The sequence below is a fragment of the Saccopteryx leptura genome, chromosome 13 (assembly GCF_036850995.1).
Source record: "Saccopteryx leptura isolate mSacLep1 chromosome 13, mSacLep1_pri_phased_curated, whole genome shotgun sequence".
Taxonomy (NCBI): domain Eukaryota; kingdom Metazoa; phylum Chordata; class Mammalia; order Chiroptera; family Emballonuridae; genus Saccopteryx; species Saccopteryx leptura.
This window is the reverse complement of record NC_089515.1, coordinates 6,991,104-7,013,751: the sequence shown is the minus strand read 5'-3', so window position 1 is coordinate 7,013,751 and position 22,648 is coordinate 6,991,104. Positions and strand designations below refer to the sequence as shown.

The 22,648-nt window shown below is 46.2% G+C and overlaps 1 protein-coding gene across 3 annotated transcripts; it reads right to left on the bottom strand.

Moving 5' to 3' along the window:
* Positions 1-1,047: 1,047 nt before the first annotated feature.
* Positions 1,048-20,176, bottom strand: OAT (ornithine aminotransferase). Of its 3 annotated transcripts, none has more exons than XM_066355919.1 (11): positions 20,108-20,176; positions 13,524-13,606; positions 12,658-12,894; positions 10,427-10,651; positions 10,223-10,318; positions 6,641-6,768; positions 5,767-5,889; positions 4,997-5,125; positions 3,924-4,037; positions 2,876-3,020; positions 1,048-1,829 (listed from the first exon to the last, which is right to left on the bottom strand). In XM_066355919.1, the coding sequence occupies exons 3-11, from the start codon at positions 12,863-12,865 to the stop codon at positions 1,669-1,671; spliced, it is 1,329 nt and encodes a 442-aa protein (XP_066212016.1). In that variant the 5' UTR covers positions 12,866-12,894; positions 13,524-13,606; positions 20,108-20,176; the 3' UTR covers positions 1,048-1,668. The 3 variants fall into 3 exon arrangements, with proteins under 3 accessions (XP_066212016.1, XP_066212017.1, XP_066212015.1); XM_066355920.1 differs by having other exon boundaries at positions 13,524-13,603; XM_066355918.1 differs by lacking the exon at positions 20,108-20,176 and adding an exon at positions 19,502-19,614.
* Between the last annotated feature and the right edge of the window lie 2,472 nt (positions 20,177-22,648).

Sequence of the window (22,648 nt, the reverse complement as noted above, 5' to 3'; positions counted from 1 at the left end):
CGATGCTCTGCCCCTCCGGGGCGTCGCTCTGTCGCGACCAGAGCCACTCCAGTGCCTGGGGCAGAGGCCAAGGAGCCATCCCCAGCGCTGGGGCCATCTTTGCTCCAGTGGAGCCTCGCTGCGGGAGGGGAAGAGAGAGACAGAGAGGAAGGAGAGGGGGAGGGGTGGAGAAGCAGATGGGCGCTTCTCCTGTGTGCCCTGGCCGGGAATCGAACCCGGGACCCCTGCACGCCAGGCCGACGCTCTACCACTGAGCCAACCGGCCAGGGCCTGGAACAGGTTTTGTTCCCCTCTTGCTCCCCAAAATGAAATGCCTTTTTTATCTTAACTGAGCACTCACCACACACTGTGGTCGTGACTTCTAGTCTGAGGTGTAATGGCAGAACTAGGACAAATCTTTCCTTCTTCGGTTTCACAGGTAGACGGTTCTTCCCGTGGACCTTGGCAACCTCGGCATACTGTTTTTCTTTCCTTAGCTTGAGGATTTCCTTTTCACTTAAAAGCAGCACTTGACTGCTTCCCTGTGGTATATCTGAATTGGGGCCACATCCCATAAAATAAGGGTGACGTGAACACAGGCCGTGGGACACCCCGACAGGCTACCAAGTGACGCTGGACTAACGGTTGATGCACGCCCAGGGTGGGACAAAGCGAGACAGCAAGAGGTGTCCTCGTGCTTCTCAGAGTGGCACACAATTAAAACCCGTGGATGGTTTATTTCCAGAACCTTCTGTGTAATATTTTCGGCCAACAGTTGGCCACGGGTGACACAGAGCGGGTAACACACTGGGAGGCGGAACCGTAAGCCCACGAGGGAGGCGACGGCAGCACAGGAAGAGCAGGTGCTCTGAAGGGGGAGGGGCCTCAGAGGCTTCCCTCCCGCAATTCCTGGTTCTGCAGAGCTGACACTAAAGAAAGGGAAATGCTCTTAGGAAGCCAGGAAATTAAAGCAAGCGGAGAACATTCTCCAACAGCTTAAAAACGTTCGGTCAGCAGTCATACTGCACACACGGAAAATAACAAACAGCACACTGATCACAAAATAGACATGTTTAACATAAGCTTTATTTTAAATTTAAAGAAATATTGAAAATAATTATTTTTTATGAATTATATCAACACTTAAAACATCATTTGGGAATGCAAAACATTAATTCTTAATTCAGAATGGCGCTCACCCTGGTGTTGGCTAATAGGAACTTCATTTAAATCTAGTAGTTTATATAAACTTAACCATTTAATCCTTCCTAAAATTCAGTGATCATGATTCAACTTGATAAGGTTAAACCAGCCTTCTACATAAAACCCCGTAACTCTCTGAAATATAATACATTTACACCAGCGAGGAAATTATGAAAACGTATATAAATTAGACGAGCCTTGACTGAAAGGCTTCCTATATACAGATAGCTGCATCTCGCCATAGCACGCGAAAACACAAGTCAAATATGGGTGCCGTGACATTCTCTCCCATAGCAAACTACACAATTACAAATGTCACTCTGTTAACGAATGAACTGAAAAGAACATACATAAAAAAAAAAGTCCTTGAAGACACCAGGAGTGGAATGCGCCTGCGTGAAGAGCAGCAACGGGGGGCTTTCTACAGGACGTCACCGAGGTGCCCGGCCAGCTGGCCCCGGGTCCCGAGGAAACCAGTCACCACCCTCAGAACGACAAGATGGTCTTGTTGATGATTTCCACAGACTCCTGAATCTCGTCCTCTTTGATCACGAGCGGAGGGGCGAACCGGATGACGTCGCCATGGGTCGGCTTGGCCAGAAGTCCATTATCTCGAAGTCGCAGGCACACCTTCCAAGCGTCGTAATCTAGAGGAAAACAGTTGAGCCATGTATGCTGATCAGAGATAAATGTCTCAGCATCATCGTCCCCCCGCACCCCCTTACGCTGCGCAAGCCAAGTACAGCCCGCCTAGTGGAAGTCCCACCCCCTCCTCCAGAAAGACAGCTTGGAGCTGGCAAGCTCGCTGTGTTCTGTTCTGCAAAAGGAAGTTATTTTTTATTCTGAAAAAGGAAGTGACTTGACAGCAAATGCGTAACTAGGTGTGACTGGCATGATCAGGCATGGGGTTTTCGATTCCCATAAATAAAAAAGCAAAAGCAAAATGTTACATGCTAAAGCTGCTGTACTAATTACATGAAGAACCAGTAGCAGAGTTTGGGTGTGACACAGGCCATTAACTGGCAAAGAATGAGCCATAGCCAACACCCAGCGGACACTACACACCCCAAAAGTGGATTTGCTTACTGACTTATGGGACGAGACCCCCCCACCCTTCAAGAACAAGTCTCAATCCTAGCTGTGTACTGCGACCACTCAGTGACCAGGCCCCCCGACAAGTCCCATCAAATCCGAATCCTCAGGCTGAAACTAGAGTTGGATTAGCTTTTATAAAAGCCCCTCAAGCCCACCCCACCCCCAGGGGATTCTGAATTGCAACCAACATTGAAATCGCTGCTTTAAAAGGATGGGGTATCACAAGGAGATCCAGCAAGGAACCCCAAGGGGTTACAAACGATGTCCCGGCACACCCAACAGTCCGGGGGGCAGCCCGGGTTGTTTCTGTCCCCCTCTTCTTCATCCATCCATCACTGTTGCTCCTCTCCCCGCGACCTCTGCGGATAAGCCGAGTTTTCAAGGAGGAAGAGGAAGCCAGAGAGGAGACTGAAGGAAGGGGCTCTACAGAGACTTACTAACAGAAAGGGTGTTTCCATCTCCAAGTGCTGCCTGCCGACCTGAGGCGGAATAATGTGACTCGGCCGACAGTTTCAGGAGACCCAGTGCCCAGAGAGAACCCCGCACTGCTCTTCTCTTCCAGGACAAGCAGCCCCGAGGGAGACGTTCTCCCCTGTACCTTTGGTCTCTCTGATTACAATAGCGTTCAGCAGCCCTTTTCCGCGCACGGCCGTGACGATGTCAGAGGGCAGCTTCATGAGCTCATTTCTCAGGATGGCTCCCATCCTTTCTGCATTGTCGGCAAGGTTTTCTTCTTCCAAAACCTACATTTAGAAAGAAATGACACAAATGTGAAGACTGCCCTTTTTTATGTTCTTTGGAGGAAGACGTGGAATATACACAAAGGATGAACAAGATTAAAGACTTTAACTTTTTTTTAGAGAGAGAGAGAGAGAGAGAGAAACACTGATTTGTTGTTCCGCCCATGTGTGCACTCACTGGTTGCTTCCTGTATCTGTGTGCTCGGACTGGGGGTCGCGCCCTGACCAAGGGTCGCGCCTGCAGCCTCAGTGCAGCAGGACAACGCTCCAAACAATTGAGCTACTCAGCCAGAGCAGACACTTTAACTTCCATTTCTATTTTTCAAAGCCTATACTAGTTTCACTTCTAACCAAACAGGGTCTAGCTCAGACAGAACCTTGTTTTAGTCACAAATCCATCAATCTGACTTTATGGCAAAATAAGAATTAAAATTTGTTAAATGCAACCGGTTGATGTATTAGCTGAAACAGATCAATGGACTAAATGTGGTTTAATTTTTTTACGTACGATAGTTTTAATCCCCCTAAAAAGTCCATCCTTAGAGATTACATAATTTTATGCCTTTGGTGGGCATGTAAGTAATAAATCTGAAACTGTGCGAGTATGTTTAAGAACCACCATGCAGGCCTGACTGGCCAACTGGTCCGAGTGAGCTCGCGGAGCACCAGGACCTCCAGGACCAATCCCCTGGGGACTGCTGACCCCAACGCCCAGGAAGACCCCCATCTACTGAGCCAAGCTCGAATTACTTTTTGAGGATGCCTTGCCCCTAAAATCTTCCCTCTCTTCCCCGTGTTCTGTAACACTTGGCAATATAATTTCTCCTTACACCAATGGGCTCACACGTAGAAGTCCCTTCAACACCACTGGAAGAACAAACCCTGAGCGACTCTGTCAGCCGTTACCTCCAGAGCGGCAATGGCCACCCGGCAGCCGAGAGGGTTGCCGCCGTAGGTGGACCCGTGCTCCCCGGGTTTGATGGTCAGCATGATCTCGTCATCACACAGTACTGCAGACACCTGAAAGAGAGAACCCAGCGCTAACCAAACAGCTGCTCACACAAACGCTGACTCTTAGCATACCAGGAACACCAACATTTACAGAGCCGGTATTCACATTGACATCAAGTTTCAGCAAACAAGAGCTACACACCTGACACCTCAACCACAAGCGACAAGCTGAGCCGTGGCCTCACACATGACCCTCGGCACGACAGGCACACATCAGTGGCACACACGAGCAGCATTTTGCTAGGAACACATATGTGGCTTCCACAATAATATCATTTAGAATTCCTTGCGGTTTCAAGGTGACACGCTCCTGCACTGTCCTTCGGAGGCCTGACCCAGTGCATGCTACAGGCTTCGGAAAAGTACGCTCAGGGATAGAACACTAACTTCTCCTCCTCTCTACATGAATCGGCCATGGTCTTAATTAGTAATGCTATGTTCCTGAACAGTGGAACACAGCAGCAATTTTCCCCCATTTGTATCTCATGGCACTCAGAAACTAATTACTAAAATTTTGCGGCACACCAAAAAATACACATTTTACCAATCTGACCAAAAAAAAAGAATCATCATTTTGATTCATTCACATCGGATGGCTGTTGTTATGTTGGCTGTTGTCATTTCTTTATTTGACAATCCAAGGGAAAAGAAGTCATTGACCAAATAGGCATTGCACATTTTAAAAATTCTTGCAGCACACCTGCTGGTCTATAGGAATACTTTTGGCGTAAAACGTTTCCATCCAAAAGAAGTGCTGTAGCAAACAAATTCCAAAGCACACTCTATTCCTCAGTTAAAATTAACTAAGTGGGTCCATGGAACTCCAGGAAGTTGTTCTATAAACTCCAGGTGACCCATGGTGCACCAAGTAAAACCAAACTACAAGAAAGGCACTGTTGTCACCATCAGCCAATGGCATATACTTCACAAGTGTAGGGAACAGAAAGAGAGGTTAACGTCCAACTCACAGGGTATAAGCCACCGGACAGCGCCTTTCCTAGAAGGACGAGATCGGGTCTGACACTTTCGTGATCGACAGCCAGCCACCTGCCGGTCCTGGCCAGCCCCGTTTGTACCTCATCAGCAATAAACAGGACCTGTTAGAAAACAACATGACAGCATCAGTCACCTATTTCATTGCCATAGGGAAGCAGGGAATCTTTACGTTGCTTTTCCCTCCCCCAACGGGGCACCTGCCACTCCCTCAGAATTGTGACAAAACTTCAATCACCCACGCAGTTTCAGCCGTGCACTCTGAAAGCCCTGTGGGCACGCCGCCCTCCCGGCGGCCCACTCTGCACGGCCCTGCCCAGTGGAGAGGCACTTGTGCCAAGTGAGGGTTCTGTGGGGGTTTCTGAATAGAACTACTCTCTGGAAGCAAATTAATTCATTTGGTTACTCTACAAATGTGAGTCAATATCTGCTTCTCATAAAAGATATACTAGCTTGGTGGGAAGGAAGAGAGAGCTTCCGGTGAGCTTCCGTTTGTCACAGCAAAGTGGAAGGGCCCGGGACCAGGCTGCCGGAGGGCGAAGGAAGCCAGGCAGGAGCCTGCAGCTGCAGGGCCCAGGGCAGGGCAGCTAAAGGTCGGCTCTGTGCAGCCTGCTGATAAGAGCACCTGGCGAGTTCTGACACTCTAAGGACGATGTCTCCCCCCAGTGGAAAGGTTAGGTAACTCGGCATTTATCCCTCGGGCCGAAGCCTCAGAGGCAGGCAGGTGAGAAAAGGGGTCAGTCACCTGGTGGCGGGTGCAGAGCTCTCGCACGCCCACTAGGTAGCCTGGGTCAGGAACTATAACGCCCGCTTCACCCTGAATTGGTTCTACCATAAACCCAGCGACGTTTGGATCCTGAAGAGCACGCTACGGAAAAAAAATTTTAATATGTTTTAGTAACTTCCTTTCCTTTTAAGAAACTTTTTTAAATTTATTGATTTTAGAGAGAGGGGAAAGGAGAGACCGAAACATCCATCTGTTCCTGCCTGTGCCCTGACCGGGGAATCGAACCAGCAACCTTTGTGCATCAAGACGATGCTCTAACCCACCTAACTATGCGGCCAGGGCAGCAGCTTCCTTTCCAACTTATTTGGAAATATGAAATCACATAATGCACATACCGAGTTTCCTGTTACGAATGAGTATACAAATTAAGTTTTCACACTAAATTACATTCTGACTTCAAAGTGTAACATTTCTGACAGTCAATTATCAAAAACTTCCAAATACTTCAGCATGAAGCTACTCTTAGCCTATGTTTTCTAACATAGAGTAAAATGTACTGTAACTGAAAATTTCAGAACGTGGCCTTTTTAAAAGCCATTGTAAGTAAATCTCTATTTTCCAAGTTCTCCACTCATAATTTTAAAAAGCCAGATGAAAACAGAGTAAATTATCTAGTAATTAGACAGATACTGCCCAAACTGATACTTGTACAGGATACGAAACTAAAATGCTTAGTGGGTTTCAGGATGAGGCCACGGAGCTCGGTCTCCCCAGGCTGGAAACTAACTGACCATTGCGGAAGCCAGTCACATATCTACGTTTAATTCACACGTTCTGCAGACATCACTTCCGTCACTGTGAGCGAAGCCCTGGACGCTAGCGCAGTCAGTACCTCGAGGGCAGGCAGGTCATTGTACGGAATGATCTCGAAACCCGGCATGAAGGGTCCAAAGCCGTCGTAACTACTCGGGTCTGTGGAGCTGGAGATAGCGGACATGGTTCTACCCCAAAAGTTTCCAGCTAGAAAGAGAAACACACAGTGGGTATTTCCAACAAACACCGCAAGTTAAAAAGCCTGCTTCCCCACTAATACCTTAGAAAGCCTGAGATTTGAAAACCCAAGTCTTTGTTTAGAGAGCTTCTGTTTGTGACAACAAACTCGGATGTCAAACCCCATGGTTCATGAAGACCAGCGAGGTCTGGCACCTCGCAATTGCTGTTTTAGGCACTTCCCTATTGTATCACCCAAGGACAGACACTTGTCTTCCCTTCCAATGCAGAAATCCCAAACCCTAACAACCCAGGAGTTCCGTACGTGGTTTTTCTAGAAACAGTGCCCAATGGAGGTGATATGAAAGAGAATATGCTTCAGAGAATTAGCAATTTTCCTTTTAAAAATCCACTGCTACAGGCTACCTATTCTACAGGATGAATTTCAAACTTCATTTAGAAAAATCATCCTCAGGCAATCCAAACACTTTCGATTTTGCCTTCCTTGGTATCTCTTACACCAGGGGTTGGGAACCTATGGCTCGAGAGCCAGATGTGGCTCTTTTGATGGCTGCATCTGGCTCACAGACAAATCTTTAATTTAAAAAACCAATAACATTAAAAATATAAAACATTCTCATGTACTACAATCCATTCATTTCCTACCGCTCATGTTCATGGTTGCGGGTGGCTGGAGCCAATCACAGCTGTCCTCCGGGACAACACCAAATTTTTATTGGATAATGAGTGACGTACACGGGTCGTTGTGTGGCTCTTACAGAATTACATTTTAAACTATGTGGCGTTCATGGCTCTCTCAGCCAAAAAGGTTACTAACCCGTCTTAAATGCTCAGCCTTTGTCTGGGAACACTTTTACCCGTGACTTTATTTCGTTAATAAATGTGATTGAGGGGCCCTGACCAGGCGGTGGCGCAATGGATAGTGTCGGACTGGGATGCAGAGGACCCAGGTTCAAGATCCTAAGGTCGCCAACTTGAATGCGGGCTCATCTGGTTTAAGCAAAGCTCACCAGCTTGGACCCAAGATCACTGGCTTGAGCAAGCGGTTACATGGTCTGCTATAGCCCCATGGTCAAGGCACATATGAGAAAGCAACCAATGAACAATTAAAGTGCCACAACAAAAAACTGATGTTTCTCATCTATCTCCGTTCCTGTCTGTCTGTCCCTATCTATCCCTCTCTCTGACTCTCTATCTCTGTAAGAAAATAAAAAATAAAATGTGATTGAGGACCTACTCCACAGCAGGTGCTGTTCTAGGTGCTGGGGACAGAATGTGACAATGACTGGCAGGCTCCCTGCCCTCAAGGACCTTCTATTCTAATAGGGGACACCCTCACAATAAAGCAAATGCAGGAGAGCATTTCAACTGGGTTCATTCAAAGAAGAAAAACAGTGGAGAATAAGAGAGACTTGGGGCTTCTCCAACTTTTTCTTTTTTAAACATCTTCCCACCACCCCGGCCAGCACCGACTCGGCTAACCCAGCACTGGAATTGCTGTATTTTGGCTTCACAGCCTCTCTGAACCCTAACTATTCTTTTTTTTTTTCCCCCCCCATTTTTCCGAAGCTGGAAACGGGGAGGCAGTCAGACAGACTCCCGCATGCACCCAACCGGGATCCACCCGGCATGCCCACCAGGGGGTGATGTTCTGCCCCTCTGGGGCGTCGCTCTGTTGCATCCAGAGCCATTCTAGCGCCTGAGGCAGAGGCCACAGAGCCATTCTCAGCGCCCGGGCCATCTTTGCTCCAATGGAGCCTCGGCTGCGGGAGGGGGAGAGAGAGACAGAGAGGAAGGAGAGGGGGAGGGGTGGAGAAGCAGATGGGCGCTTCTCCTGTGTGCCCTGGCCGGGAATCGAACCCAGGACTCCTACACGCCAGGCCGACGCTCTACCGCTGAGCCAACCGGCCAGGGCCTGAACCGTAACTATTCTTGCAAAGCCTCTCACCTCCGGACAATCGAGCCTCACCTCACTTGGCCGCCAGCACCCTGATTCTAACTGGGCTTGTGTAAGAGGAAAATGCTCCAACTGGACCCTGAGCCCATCTGCTCTCCTGCCTCGGGAGTCCCGTCCTGAGTTACCCTGCAGTGTGACACGCACAGCTCGGACAGCCTTCTCTGTCTCTGTACCTAGACATACCTGCTTTTTTCAACGCGGGTGAAAACATCTGGGCCCCCGTGCTAGTGTGAAAGAGACTGGATACAGTCTGGGAGAGTGGAAATCACCAGCAATGCCATTTTTGTGTGGAAGAGGTAGTTATACTGTAGAGCTGGGCATGGACTTCTCCTGCAGTGGTAATCTGTCACCCCCAAATACCAACTCCGGCTGGCCTCCAGCTGGACTCTGGATTCTATTATGTTAGTTGGTTTAGAACTTAGCTGCATTTGCTCACAAAGGCAGAACAGTTCCTGGCTTTAACTATCACAAGGGTGCATTGTGACCATGTGTAGTGATAAATTTCCCCATGCTCTGGTTTTAAAAATTAAAATCAAAGCTTTAAAGTCAAAACCTATCAATTGAACATCATTATAAGGATTCCAAAAGTCAGATGATATCATCAGAATTAACTGTTGGTTTTCCCAATCGGTTTTTTTTTTATTAAATTTAATGCAGTGACATTGATAAATCAGGGCACATATATTGAGAGAAAACATCTCCAGATTATTTCGACATTTGATTGTGCTGTATATCCCTCACCCAAAGTCAAAGTGTCTTTTGTCACCTTCTATCTGGTTTTCTTTGTGCCCCTCCCCTCCCCCACCACCTCTCCCCTCCCCCACCACCTCTCCTTCCTCGCCCCACCCCCGTTGCCATCACATTCTTGTTCATGTCTCTGAGTCTCATCCTTATGTCCCATCTATGTATGGATTCATATAGTTCTTAGTTTTTCTGATTTACTTATTTCACTCCGTACAATGTTATCAAGGTCCATTCATGTTATTGTAAATGATCCAGAGGAAGAGTGGATTAAAAAGCTTTGGTTCCCAATTGGTTTTTAAGTCATTCTTTTCAACCATTCCCAGAAATATACCCAGGGCAATTCCAGCCCTCCTCTCTTCCCTCCTTCTAAGAACCTGATACAACAATACAGCAAACATTAAGATTTAAACTGCACATCACACTTAGGAGATGGCCCCATGGTAACGTAACCCAACAAAATACCTAACAAAAATGTTCCACCATTAGATTATCTAGTCAATCAGACAACTGCTGTGAAATAAATCATAAAGTCATTCGTGTGAAGGAGAGAGGAGTAGGGAATTATTTAGGAGAGAAAAACCCCATCTGTGAACAAAATATTTGGAAGTAAACCCAAGAAAAGAAAATCTCAATTTTTATGAAACATTCAACAAATAAGATATCGCGATATAGCATGTATGAAGCAAACGCATTAGAAATATTCCATCAGTAAATTAAAATCATAACTAATATTGTGTGTTCAAATCAGTGAATTTCACATACCTGCAAAAAGAATCTTCGCTTTGTACTTCGGAATACCCTTCACAGAGTAGCCCCATCTCCGAGCAAGTTTGCAAGCAGTCTCTCCAGCCTCTACTCCTACCAAGAAAGAAAATGTCTTGGTTAAAAATGAAAATAAAACACTTTAAATTATCAGAAAATAATAAAACCATTTTCTTGGCGAATAAAGAAAACAACATATTTTACCAGTATTCATTGGAAGAACTTTCTGGTAGTTGAAAAGTTTAGTAATATACTCTTCATATTCACCAAGGACATCATTATAGAAAGCCCTGGACGTCAAGGTCAGCTTGTCTGCCTGAGTTTTCAAAGCGTCCACAATCTTTGGATGACAGTGACCTTGGTTGACAGCACTGTATGCACTCAGGAAATCAAAATATTTTCTGCCTTCTACATCCCACACATAAATACCTAAAATACATAAGGAAAATAATTGTAGGAAATCACAAAATCCAGAACACATGTAAAAGAATTTTTAGAAAATCACCTAAGTTCCGATTTTAAGTCTGGTAGCACTGCAGGTAAGGCAAGTCTTAGTTCAGGCAAAGTTACAGCGACCACCAGGTCTTAGTTTCTTATAAACTCTGGTTTACAAGAAAGGATATTTTATCTGTCCAGCTTCAAACTAACATTTACCAAGAACAGTATAACACTGGAAGGTTTTATGAACTCTAGAGTGAAGCCTTTACTCCTAGGAAAACTGGAGTTTGCAATTTATTTATTTATTTTCATATTTTTGGTAAGTGAGAAGTGGGGAAGCAGAGAGACAGACTCCCCCATGCACCCCAACCAGAATCCACCCGGCATGCCCACCAAGGGGTGATGCTCAGCCCATCTGGGTTGTTGCTCCATTGCAACCAGAGCCATTCTAGCTCCTGAAGCGGAGTCCATGGAGCCATCCTCCATGCCCAGGCCAACTTTGTTCCAATGGAGCCTTGGCTGTGGGAGGGGAAGAGAGATAGAGAGGAAGAGAGGGGGAAGGGTGGAGAAACAGATAGGCACTTCTCTTGTGTGCCCTGGCTGGGAGTTGAACCCAGGACATCCACGTGCTGGGCCAACGCTCTACCATTGAGCCAACTGGCCAGGGCCTAAAATTTTTATTGTTAATAATTTTTAGAGAGAAAGAAGGTAGAGAGAGAAACATGCTCCATGGTTCCACTTACTATGCATTCATTTACTGGTTGGTTCTTGTATGTGCCCTGACGTGGGATCGAACCTACAACCTTGGCATGTCAGAACGACACTCTAACCAACTGAGCTATTGGGCCAGGACTAGCATTTGCGATTTAAAGGTAAAACTTTAAAAAAAGCAGAAAGTATACATAACATAAAAATCATGATTAGTTGACTGTAACAATCAACAAAATGAGAAAAAAATATTTCCAAGTCATATCTATCTTATAAGGAACCAGTCAACTCAACAAAAAGATACACAAACCAATTAAAAAATGGGCCAAGAACTTGAATGGATAATTCTCCAAAGAATAAGTAATACACAAGAAAAATATACAAATGACCAACAAGCACATGAAAAGATGCACAGTATCCCAACTCATTCCAGAAATGGACATCACACCCACCCTAGGAGTACTTTACACCCAGTAGGACGGCTCTAATTTCAAATTTTAAAAAAAAGCATTGACAAGGGCGCTGGTAGGGTGAAATGGGCAGTAGCCAAGGAAATAGTGTGCACTGCTTTGCAACTTTTCTTTCTCTGAGTCTAAAATTCTGCAGAGGTAATGTGAAACGGAAGAATGGTAACAGTATGAGAGCACTTGACTAAGTACCCACGTTCCCTCCTGGCGAGGTCGGTCACGACCATTCTGACGGAGTTCGTCTCTGTACTCCCCGCAGAACCTAGCACAGCAACCACCAAGACTCAATAAATGCGGAAATGAACCATATCTGCAATACAGAAATTAAAGGCCTCTGGGAAAATGCATACTGAAAAATATGTAAAAGCGCCCTGGCTGATTAGCTCAGCGCAGTGGTAAGAGTGTTGGCCTGGCGTGCAGGAGTCCGGGGTTCGATTCCTGGCCAGGGCACACAGGAGAAGCGCACATCTGCTTCTCCACCCCTCCCCCTCTCCTTCCTCTCTGTCTCTCTCTTCCCCTCCCTCAGCCAAGGCTCCACTGGAGCAAAGTTGGCCCAGGCACTGAGGATGGCTCTATGGCCTCTGCCTCAGGCGCTAGAATGGCTCTGGTTACAGCTCAGCAATGCCCCAGATGGGCAGAACATTGCCCCCTGGTGGGCGTGCCCCATTGGATCCAGGTCGGGCGCATGCCGGAGTCTGTCTCTCTGCCTCCCCGCTTCTCACTTCAGAAAAATACAAAATAAATAAATAATTAAATAAAAGCAATTGTTACAACAGGCTTCAAAGCAAAAAAGGAGGGACTTTGGATTAATTCAAAAGGTACCTTTCCCTCTCTCCAGGGCCACCGGTAGAGGATGGTAGTTGTGTGCGCCGTATTTAGATTCCCGCTCAAAAACGTAATCGGAGGACAGAGGGCCTTGGACTGCCTTTTTATTCGCAATGGATGTAGCAGATGTAGCAGAAGCCACCGACGAGTGAGCCCCCCGCCTGAGCACAGCCACGGTCCGGAAGTGTGCTAGTTTGGAAAACATGGTGTCCTTCAGGTAGGAGTGCCACCGACCTGCTCAAAACACAAGAGAGAGACAGAGAGACAGAGAGGGTGACCGAGCATTGGCCACAGTCTACCAAGAAGTCAAGAGAATGGGAGAAGGAAACCTTTGGGAGGCTTGACGATCAACATAGGGAACTGATAAGCCATTACGGGAAACCTGACGAGCGCTCCAGAGGGGGTGTGGGGGGGGGAGCTCCAGTGTACTATGGGCCAGAAGTCAGAGAAGTGAGAAAAAGGAGAAAAAGAACGGATGGGGGGCGTCAGGGCTTTTACTTCTCACTTACACCCTTTCTGTACTATTTGGTGGTTTTGCAATAAATACACACCTTTTTTTAAAAAGTCAACAGTGCTGAGAGTTCATCAAGGACAAGGAACTCTCCCTGGGGGATGGGGCAGGTGAGGCAAGGCTGAACCAGAGACGAAAGGTCTGGCGCCTGACCTTGCAGACTGAGCAGCCATTCAAAGGTACTTAGCGGGGGCGGGGCGCAATGCCCCAGCAATCAGCAAGCTGCCAAATAGCAAAACTTAAAGCTCAGAGCTTGGCTCGCTCTCCTTTCACTTGGCACAGCCAGGACGTCCAGTGCATTCAGGAACTAGCAAGTACCAAACTCCACCCAGCTCTCGCTTGCCACACTCACCACCTGTCTGCTCTTCCCACGGCTGAGCAGAGACGACAGATGATAAACCAAGACCGAGGAATGGTCACAGGGTCCAGTGACTCCTGGAAAAAAGGCAGAATTATATGCATGATTGCAGAGAAGGCCTCTGGCTTTCACCAGATTTCATCTCAGAGAAGTATGGATCAACAATAGTTATTATATAAGGAATTAGAACAGAGACAGCTACCAGTAAAAATGCAAAGTTGTCCAGGGCGGTTTCTCAAAGGACTACTGCTAAGTCTAAAACATGGGTTCTAACTTTATTTCTTGGGCTCTTTATGCTCTACTCAGTAAGAATTAATGTTTTGTTTCGTTTTGACCAACTAAAAAATTAAACCCATTAATTCTTGCCTTCCACAAATTTGTAAGAAAATACAGCACTTCTCCGTGGTACTCTAAAATACTTTCTGGAAAGCCTTAGAAGTGTTTGTATTCTTCCACCAGTAATTTCACTAAGATTCTCTGGTAAAGAAATACTCAGGAATGTGGAACATTCCTGCATAAAAGATGTTCGGTATGAGAATGCTTCCACATGTTGCCATTAAAAATAAGTATAATTTTTAATGACACGGAGATGTTTTAGGATATGTTTAAGTGAAGAAGATAAGATCATATATACAGAATGCTCAACTCTGCAAAAAATATAAGGAAAAACTACTCTGAAAAGGCAAAAATAAAAAAGTTCACTGGTTTCCATACTTTTCACATTTTCTAAATTATTAAAAATGTAACTGAATGCCTGCTTAGGTTGTCAATTAAACAAAGAGAAAGTTTAGGCAACATACAAAACCAAACCCAAGAGAAAAAGGGTCTAAGAAGCTTTGAGAATGAATTGTGGTTAAACAGAAGTAACAACCTCTTGGTAGTACAGCCTGGATTATAACAATTAGGTCTAAAAATGTATCTTTCTAGGGACAGAGGCAAATTCTAAAATAAACACTATTCCCTAAAATAACTTGTTATCAAGGTCTGCAGTCCTGTGACTTCACTAGAATTAGGCAGAGAGGCACCAAAAAAAAAAAAAAAAAAAAAGGTATATATAAAACTCTAATATCTTTTAAGTTAATTAACAGGCTGACAAACAAACACTGCAAGTGAAATAAATGTTTGAAACTATCTAAATTCAACATTCTATAAGTTATTTGCCCTGGCCAGATAGCTCAGTTGGTTAGACTCTCAGAGCATCATCCCTAAGCACAGAGGTTGCTGGTTTGATTCCCAGTCAGGGCTCATATAGGAACAGATCTATGTTCCTGTCTCTCGCCCCCTTCCTCTCTCTCAAATCAATAAATAAAAATATATATTTTTAAGTTATTTACTTAGCCAACTTAACAGAAATGGGACAAAATACCCATTTATCTGCAGAGGTCAGACAATCTTATTAACTATAACTTACTGACAAACATTCAAAACATTACTAATATTCATCCTTAAAATTTTTTAAGGATAACTCTGGGTATTTAAAATTCAACTGGGGAAAAGTCCTGCCATTAGATGCAATATGATGAATCAGAATCCTGTAAGAACATTCTGCATCCCACTTACTGTGCTTGGCACTACACAAGAAACATTATAACAGAATTAAGATGTGCTGAAAACTAGCCAACATCAATAATTTTCTCTTCTAAAGAGGTCTGGAAAAATAGGAGAGTGCAGTGGAAAGTCCAGAGTCTGAGGACAAGGAATTATATTCTAGTTGGGGCTCTTAACAGAGTATCTTTGTGTGATATTTTTAAGCTTCGAGTTCCCCACTGGTAAAATGAGGCTGAAGCAATTCAGGTCATTACTGAGGAGTGACATGTTTAAGGGCCAAACCTAGTACAAATGGCCATTCAATTGGTTACCTTCCTCCTTTAAATTTATAACATAATTAGCCACTTTCTTCAATATAAATATCAGCAGTGCCATGGTTTCTTTTTAAACTAAAGACTTTTTCTTTGAAAAGAAAACATAATACAATTTTTCTATTAATCAAAAAATTAGAAACACAGACAAGAAAATGACCAGCAATTCCATATTTTGGAGATAACTATTACTTTTTTTTTCCTATGCAGAAATACTACACACGATTTTTCAGTCCTCCCATAGAACTTACCACATAAAGGCCTCCTGAAGACTCTCAGGGAACCTGGCACAAATCTGTCACAGGTCCTACCTAACACTCCAGACACTTGTCTTTGTGCCTGTCCCCCTGGTAGACTCATACTAGGCTCCTTAAAAAGACAATAACCAGCCTGACCTGTGGTGGTGCAGTGGATAAAGCATCGCTGGTTCGAAACCCTGGGCTTGCCTGGTCAAGGCACATATGGGAGTTGATGCTTCCTGCTCCTCCCCCACTTCTTTCTCTCTCTCTCTAAAATAAATAAAAATAAATTTTTTTTAAAAAGACAATAACCAGCCTGGCCTGTGATGGCGCAGTGGATAAAGCATTGACCTGGAATGCTGAGGTTGACGGTTCGAAACCCTGGGCTTGTCCAATCAAGGCACAAATGAACAACTTCAAGTGAATCAACTATGAGTTGATGCTTCTCGCTCCCCACCCCATTCCCTCTCTGTAAAAATCAATAAATAAAATTTTTAAAAATAAAGAAGTAAATAAAAAAAGGCCAATAACCATGTTTGAAAGTTCACTTTGCATCCCCGGAACCTAGCCCTGGTTTGGGCATTCCTTGTCTGGCAAAGGAATGAGGTCATTCCGAAGTAACACTTAGAACACTTAGGTCGGATTCCTGATGGAGTCAAGGCAGCCGCCCTAAGGAAGTGAGGAAGGCCCTCGGGAGAGACATCCCCCACCGCTAAAGTCAGGTCTGGCTCTAAGAGGAGGCTAGCATTTTGAGACATTAGAAGTAACTAAACTTCCCATCAAGAGTTCACTTCACCAGGTTTAATGACCCTCACGAGTCACAACCATGCATGCCAGTGTGCTCACTCCAGGCTGTTAGTGTGCATTTAACTGAAGCCCACACGCAGGTCCCGGAGAAGAGTAAAAACTGCTAGCGATGGCAAAAAGTTTAACACTGAATGTTTTCAGTAATCCCCATAATTAAAATCCTTCAAGCTACTCTTACTCTCTCCTGTCTAACCCCTCCCATTTACATTAGAACACACCAAAACCAGAATTTCCATAAAAGGCTGCACTTTGAAGTTAATTTAGCATATACTATAAAACATTATTATTATTTTTTTTAGTGAGAGAGAGGGACAGACAGGAACAGACAAGCTGGAAGGGAGAGAGATGAAAAGCATTGATTCCTTTTTTTTTTTTTCTTTTAACAGAGAGTCAGAGAGAGGGAGACAGGAACAGAGAGAGATGAGAAGCATCAATCATCAGTTTTTTGTGGCAACACCTTAGTTGTTCATTGATTGCTTTCTCATATGTGCCTTGACCGCGGGCCTTCAGCAGACCGAGTAACCCCTTGCTCAAGCCAGTGACCTTGGGTCCAAGCTGGTGAGCTTTTGCTCAAATCACATGAGCCCGCATTCAAGCTGGCGACCTCGGGGTCTCGAACCTGGGTCCTTCTGCATCCCAGTCTGATGCTCTATCCACTGCGTCACAGCCTGGTCAGGCTGAAACACTATTTTTTAAATTCACTCAAAGGAAAATCAGTGTAGGCCCTGGCCAGGTGGCTCAGTTGGTTCGAGTATCGTCCTAATTTGTCATGGTCACAGGTTCAATCCCCAATCAGGACACATACAGGGGGTCAACCAGTGAATGCATGGATGAGTAGATTAACAAATCTCTCTCCCTTCTTTTCTAAACTTAATAAAAATAAAAATGTTTTTTAAAAAAAGTGTAAATTCACTTAAAAATACACTTAAAATATTCCACTTGAGCCTGACCAGGCGGTGGCGCAGTGGATAGAGCGTCAGACTGGGATGCGGAGGACCCAGTTTCGAGACCCTGAGGTTGCCAGCTTGAGCACGGGCTCATCTGGTTTGAGCAGGGCTCATCTGGTTTGAGCAAAGCTCACCAGCTTGGACCCAAGGTTGCTGGCTCAAGCAAGGGGTTACTTGGTCTGCTGAAGGCCCATGGTCAAGGCACATATGAGAAAGCAATCAGTGAACAATTAAGGTGTCGCAACGAAAAACTGATGATTGATGCTTTTCATCTCTCTCCAATCCTGTCTGTCCCTATCTATCCCTCTCTGTGACTTTATGTCTCTGTAAAAAAAAAAAAAAAAAAAAAAGCAGTGGATAATTTGCACTTGTAAGCTGCTTTTCTCTTAGTAAGAATGATAGAATTGACGTTGATCTTCTGAATTCTTTAGTAAATTAAACAATAGGATACTATAGAGAGCATACTCATCTGTATTGTTCATAATTTGAACTAAGGTGTCACAACAAAAAACTAATGATTGATGCTTCTCATCTCTCTCTGTTCCTGTCTGTCTGTCCCTGTCTGTCTCTCTGTCTCTGTAAAAAAAAAAAAATTCCACTTGAGTAATTTGGTTACTCTATTTGTCAAATTACTTTGCTTGAGGTAAGTATTCACAACAAATACTGTCCTTTGTTAAAAGTTCTCCCAACAATTTTTTTTTTTTTTACATAATCTGGCTAAAATTCAACTGAAGGCAAACAATGTAGGCAGTACTACTGAACCTGGCCTGTGGTGGCACAGTGGGTAGAGCATTCAACTTAGACTGCTAAGGTCACTTCTCGCTGAGGCTGAGGTGGCAAGCTCAAAACCCTGAGTCTGCAGGGCCAAGACACACACGAGCACGCAATGATCAATTCAAGTGAAGCAACTCTACTTCTCACTCCCGCCCCTCCCCCATCCTCACTCTGTAAAATCAGTAAATAAATAAAAGACCTTTAAGCAGTACTATTGAAAAGGGATGGCCCTGGCCAGTTACCTCAGTCCGTTAGAGCAGTGGTCCCCAACCCCCCCGGCCATGGACCGATAGCGGTCCGCAGAGAAAGAATAAATAACTTACATTATTTCTGTTTTATTTATATTTAAGTCTGAACCATGTTTTATTTTTAAAAAATGTCGAGATTCCCTCTGTTACATTCGTCTAAGACTCACTCTTGACGCTTGTCTCGTAAGTTCGACAATTGTATTTAAAAATACCACAGTTTTTACGCCGGTCGCATAATTTTATTTTGTGCATTTATCCGTCCCACCCTAAAGGCTGGTCCGTGAAAATATTTTCTGACATTAAACCGGTCCGTGGCCCAAAAAAGGTTGGGACCACTGCGTTAGAGGATGGCCCAGAAACAACAAGGTTGTGGTCAGGGCACGCACAGGAAGCAACCAATGAGTGCAGGACTGCGTGGCACAACAAATGAATGCTTCCCTTCCCACTCCCCTCTCTCCCTTCCTGTCTCTAAAATCTCCCTTTCTCTGTCTCTAAAAACTAATAAAAAATAAATAAATGAATGAAAGGAGCCCTGACCAGATAGCTCCGTAGGTTCGAGCCCTGGCCAGGGCCCAGGCAGGATCAGGTTGCCACTCCTGCCTCTTTTGAAAAAATGACTGGACACCTGCCAAAACTGGTCCATTCAGCACTATTTTAAAGTGTATAAGGTTTAGCACATCCTCAAAACAACCAAGACCAATGGCATAAACTATGCCCACAAATACCTGCAAGTTTTTGAGGGGAAAGAATGCCATTTTCAGAACTTTTACTCTTTAAAGATGACTAAGGTTTTTTTTTGGGGGGGGGGGGAGCAAAATTAATCCCAAACACCATGAAAAACTTTAAACCCAAAACAACGGGCTTTTTTTTTTATTTAAATCTTGTTTTTATCAAAAGGTTCTTCTTTCAAAACTTGGCTCTTTTTCCATAATCAGAACTTCTGAAGAAGGAACCAGGATATTCTAAGGGAAGAAGTCTTATATTTCTTTGAAATGTTTGTTTCAAATGAATGAGATTAGGGACCTGGATCACATGCCTCAAGAACAGTCCAGGCCCACAGGAGCGAACTAGTGTGTCCACGGAAACCCTTCCTCTTACCAAGCCCAAGAAACTGGAGATGAGGAATTTCTTAAACTAAAGCCACTTCATTCCGAAGTCACTCCTTCTTAACCCCCCTCATGTGCCCTGTAATCAAAATGTAATCGAACAGGTACATCTGAAGCCCATGAAGGTAAGAGATCTAGTGACAAAGGGAGGAGGCGACAGGTCGGGAGGCTCGCCATCCACGTCCCAGCCCCGTAACAAAAGCCGCAGTTCGCTGAGCGGCCCCGCCCTGCCCAGGAGGCCCCCTCCAGGCAGACCTCAGGAACGCAGGCCCAGGATGCCCGGAGCCTCCGTCCCCAATACACGCCTCCTCCTTTCCCTCCCACCCAGCGGGGCGCGAGGCGCGGAGCCAGGCGCACACCTCGCCGCTCGGGGCCCGCGGGCCCGGGGCGCAGACGCGCCGGGCAGGCTCCGCCCGCTCGGGAAGGCGAAGGTGCCACATCCGCAGCCTCCCGGCCTCCTGCCCGCCCGCCTCCCTCCCTCGCCCGCGGGTCCCGGGCTCCGTGATGCCGCCGGCGGCCAAGGTCCAGCGCACCCCGCGCTCCCTCCCCCGGAACCGCCACGCGGGGCACCCGGGCCCCGCAGCTCCGGCGCAGATACCTGGCGACACCGCCGAGGCGGAGAGGGACGCGCGGCTTGGAGCGAGCTGGAGCAGACAGCGCGACGCGTCACTGAGCTTAAGATGCGGCTTCTGCCCCGCCCCCGGGATGCCCTTGCCGCCTATTGGCTGACGTTGAGGCCTGGGCACCAATCGCCGTGGGCCTCCTCGCCCCTCCGGCCCCGCCTGCCCTGCAGACGTGGGCGGTGGAACCTGCCAGAAGTCACGGGTTCGAAACGGGCTCGCCCCTCCTGGACGCCCGTTCTGGGCGCCAGCCTGGCCGGTGCTTCTCCCTGGGTCTCTCTCACTGCCCGCCCTTGCTGATTGAAAGACGAAGCCCGAAGGAATGAAACGTGGATTGGACCTCCCCCTCGGACTCGTGGCGTTTCCTGGACCCCGCCTCGCTGGACCGGGCCCTGGGCTTGACCCCCCGCCCTGCCCCTGCGGCTCTGCTCCCGGTCCCGTGCGGCCCAGAGCCTCCTCAGCTGGGGCGCCACGGTCAGCCCCACTCCAGGCACTGCTGCTGTCTGGCCCCTTTCCCTTGAAGCCTGCTCGCTGTCGCTCTGCTGAACCCACCCCAGAAGTCACGAGGCCTCTGGAAAACACGGCCCTTCCCCCTCGCCCCCAGTGGGTACCGAAGTGTCCGCAGCACTCAGGGTCAGTCTCGGCACCCTCCCCGGTTACACAACTCCAGAACTCAAAATGGATAGTCCCGAACAATCTCATGTTCAAGTCGGAAGGGATTTCAACTTCATTTACTCCACTATTTGTGTTGTATTATTGGGTAACAAGCAAGGAGAGGACAAGCGACTTACCCAGGGTTATGATCCCAAAGGTGAGGGACAATCCAGCCCCGCGTATTACCACACTTCTCAGAGGGCAGTCGCGGACAGCTACAGGGACAGGACAGAACTCTGCACCATGTTCCATTAGACCAGGGGTCAGGAACCTTTTTGGCTGAGAGAGCCATGAATGCCACATTTTAAAATGTAATTCCGTGAGAGCCATACAACTATCCATGTAACCTTACGCATTATCCAATAAAAATTTGGTGTTGTCCCGGAGGACAGCTGTGATTGGCTCCAGCCACCCGCAACCATGAACATGAGCGGTAGGAAATGAATGGATTGTAATACATGAGAATGTTTTATATTTTTAATGTTATTTTTTTTTTTTTTATTAAAGATTTGTCTGCGAGCCAGATGCAGCCATCAAAAGAGCCACATCTGGCTCGTGAGCCATAGGTTCCTGACCCCTGCATTAGACCATGTGATTAGTCAGGGTCCCAGGCGGAAACGAATGGCCTGCTCCAAAATGTAAATTTGAGGTCCGCTGTTAAGGAAATCATTGAAGTGTGGACAGGTAAACCACAAAGGGTGACAAGTAACCTGGGGCCAGGAAGGGGGGAGGCGGGCATTGTCAACCCTAGGCCTAACCAGTGAGGTTCCCAGAACTCATACCTGCCTTGGGCGGCAGCCATGAATGACCCCACAGGGATGGAGCTGGGGTGATCAGGATTCCAACCTCTGCTCTCCTGCCAGCCCTTTATTCAAGGCAGCCCCTGCAGGTCAGCCTCCGGGGACACAGACGGTGGGGAAGGGCAGAGAGAAAGTATATGGGGTAGGAGGGCAAATGAAGACGTTCAACATACATAACCCGCTGAGCAGAATGTGAAGTCAAAGCCCAATGGTAAGGAAGGGAAAATGGTGTGAACACAGAGGCAGAGCCATGAACAGCAAAGCCCAGGCTTGCAGATGTCCAGAAATAGACCCCAAAAAGGATTCAGTCATCCTAGGCTCAATCTGCTCTAGACCAATATCACTCTAATAGTTATGGCCAGGCAGTCTCTGGAGCTCACTGAGAGTAGGCCTATGCCTTTAATTTTTTTTTTTTTTTTTTTTTTTTTTGCTATCCCTCCACTACCCTAAATACAGTGTGATTCACTCCTTGGAAGTTTCCTGGTTCTGCCAAAGAGGTCTGAGAGAAATCATTCCTCCAGATTCCTGCTCTACAAACCTGGATAGGTGTGTAAAGCCAAGCCCAGTTTTGAAAGGATTACAAAGCCCGTTGATCCTAGGTTATGCCTTTGCAAGTAGGAGCAGTTGCTTCTGAGTTCATAAAGGGGACGTGACACCCAAGATGTGAGTGACCCCATATGCTGAATGCTTTGGGACTCACAGATAAGGAACTCCTCCGTTTGCATGAACAAAACTGCTCCATAGGCAAGAAACTGCTCAGAATGTCTGGGTTTTATCTCTTCTCTCTTATCGGAAAAATGCAACAGGTACAGAGAGCATGATAATATTTTCTAGTTTCTCTATTAGCAGTTGTTTTTCAGCTTAACACGGCCTTGGAGACATAGACTCGAAAGCAACTTGTTTTCAACCAAGAAATAAACCTGCTCCGTTGGCATGTTATTTTGTTTGTACAATCTGGAAACACGTAAGGTACAGGGCATACATTACAAAGATTTCTGAGCCTCTGAAACTATTCATAGATTCTAGTAATTAACTATACAGGAACCATAAAACGGGAAGATAGAA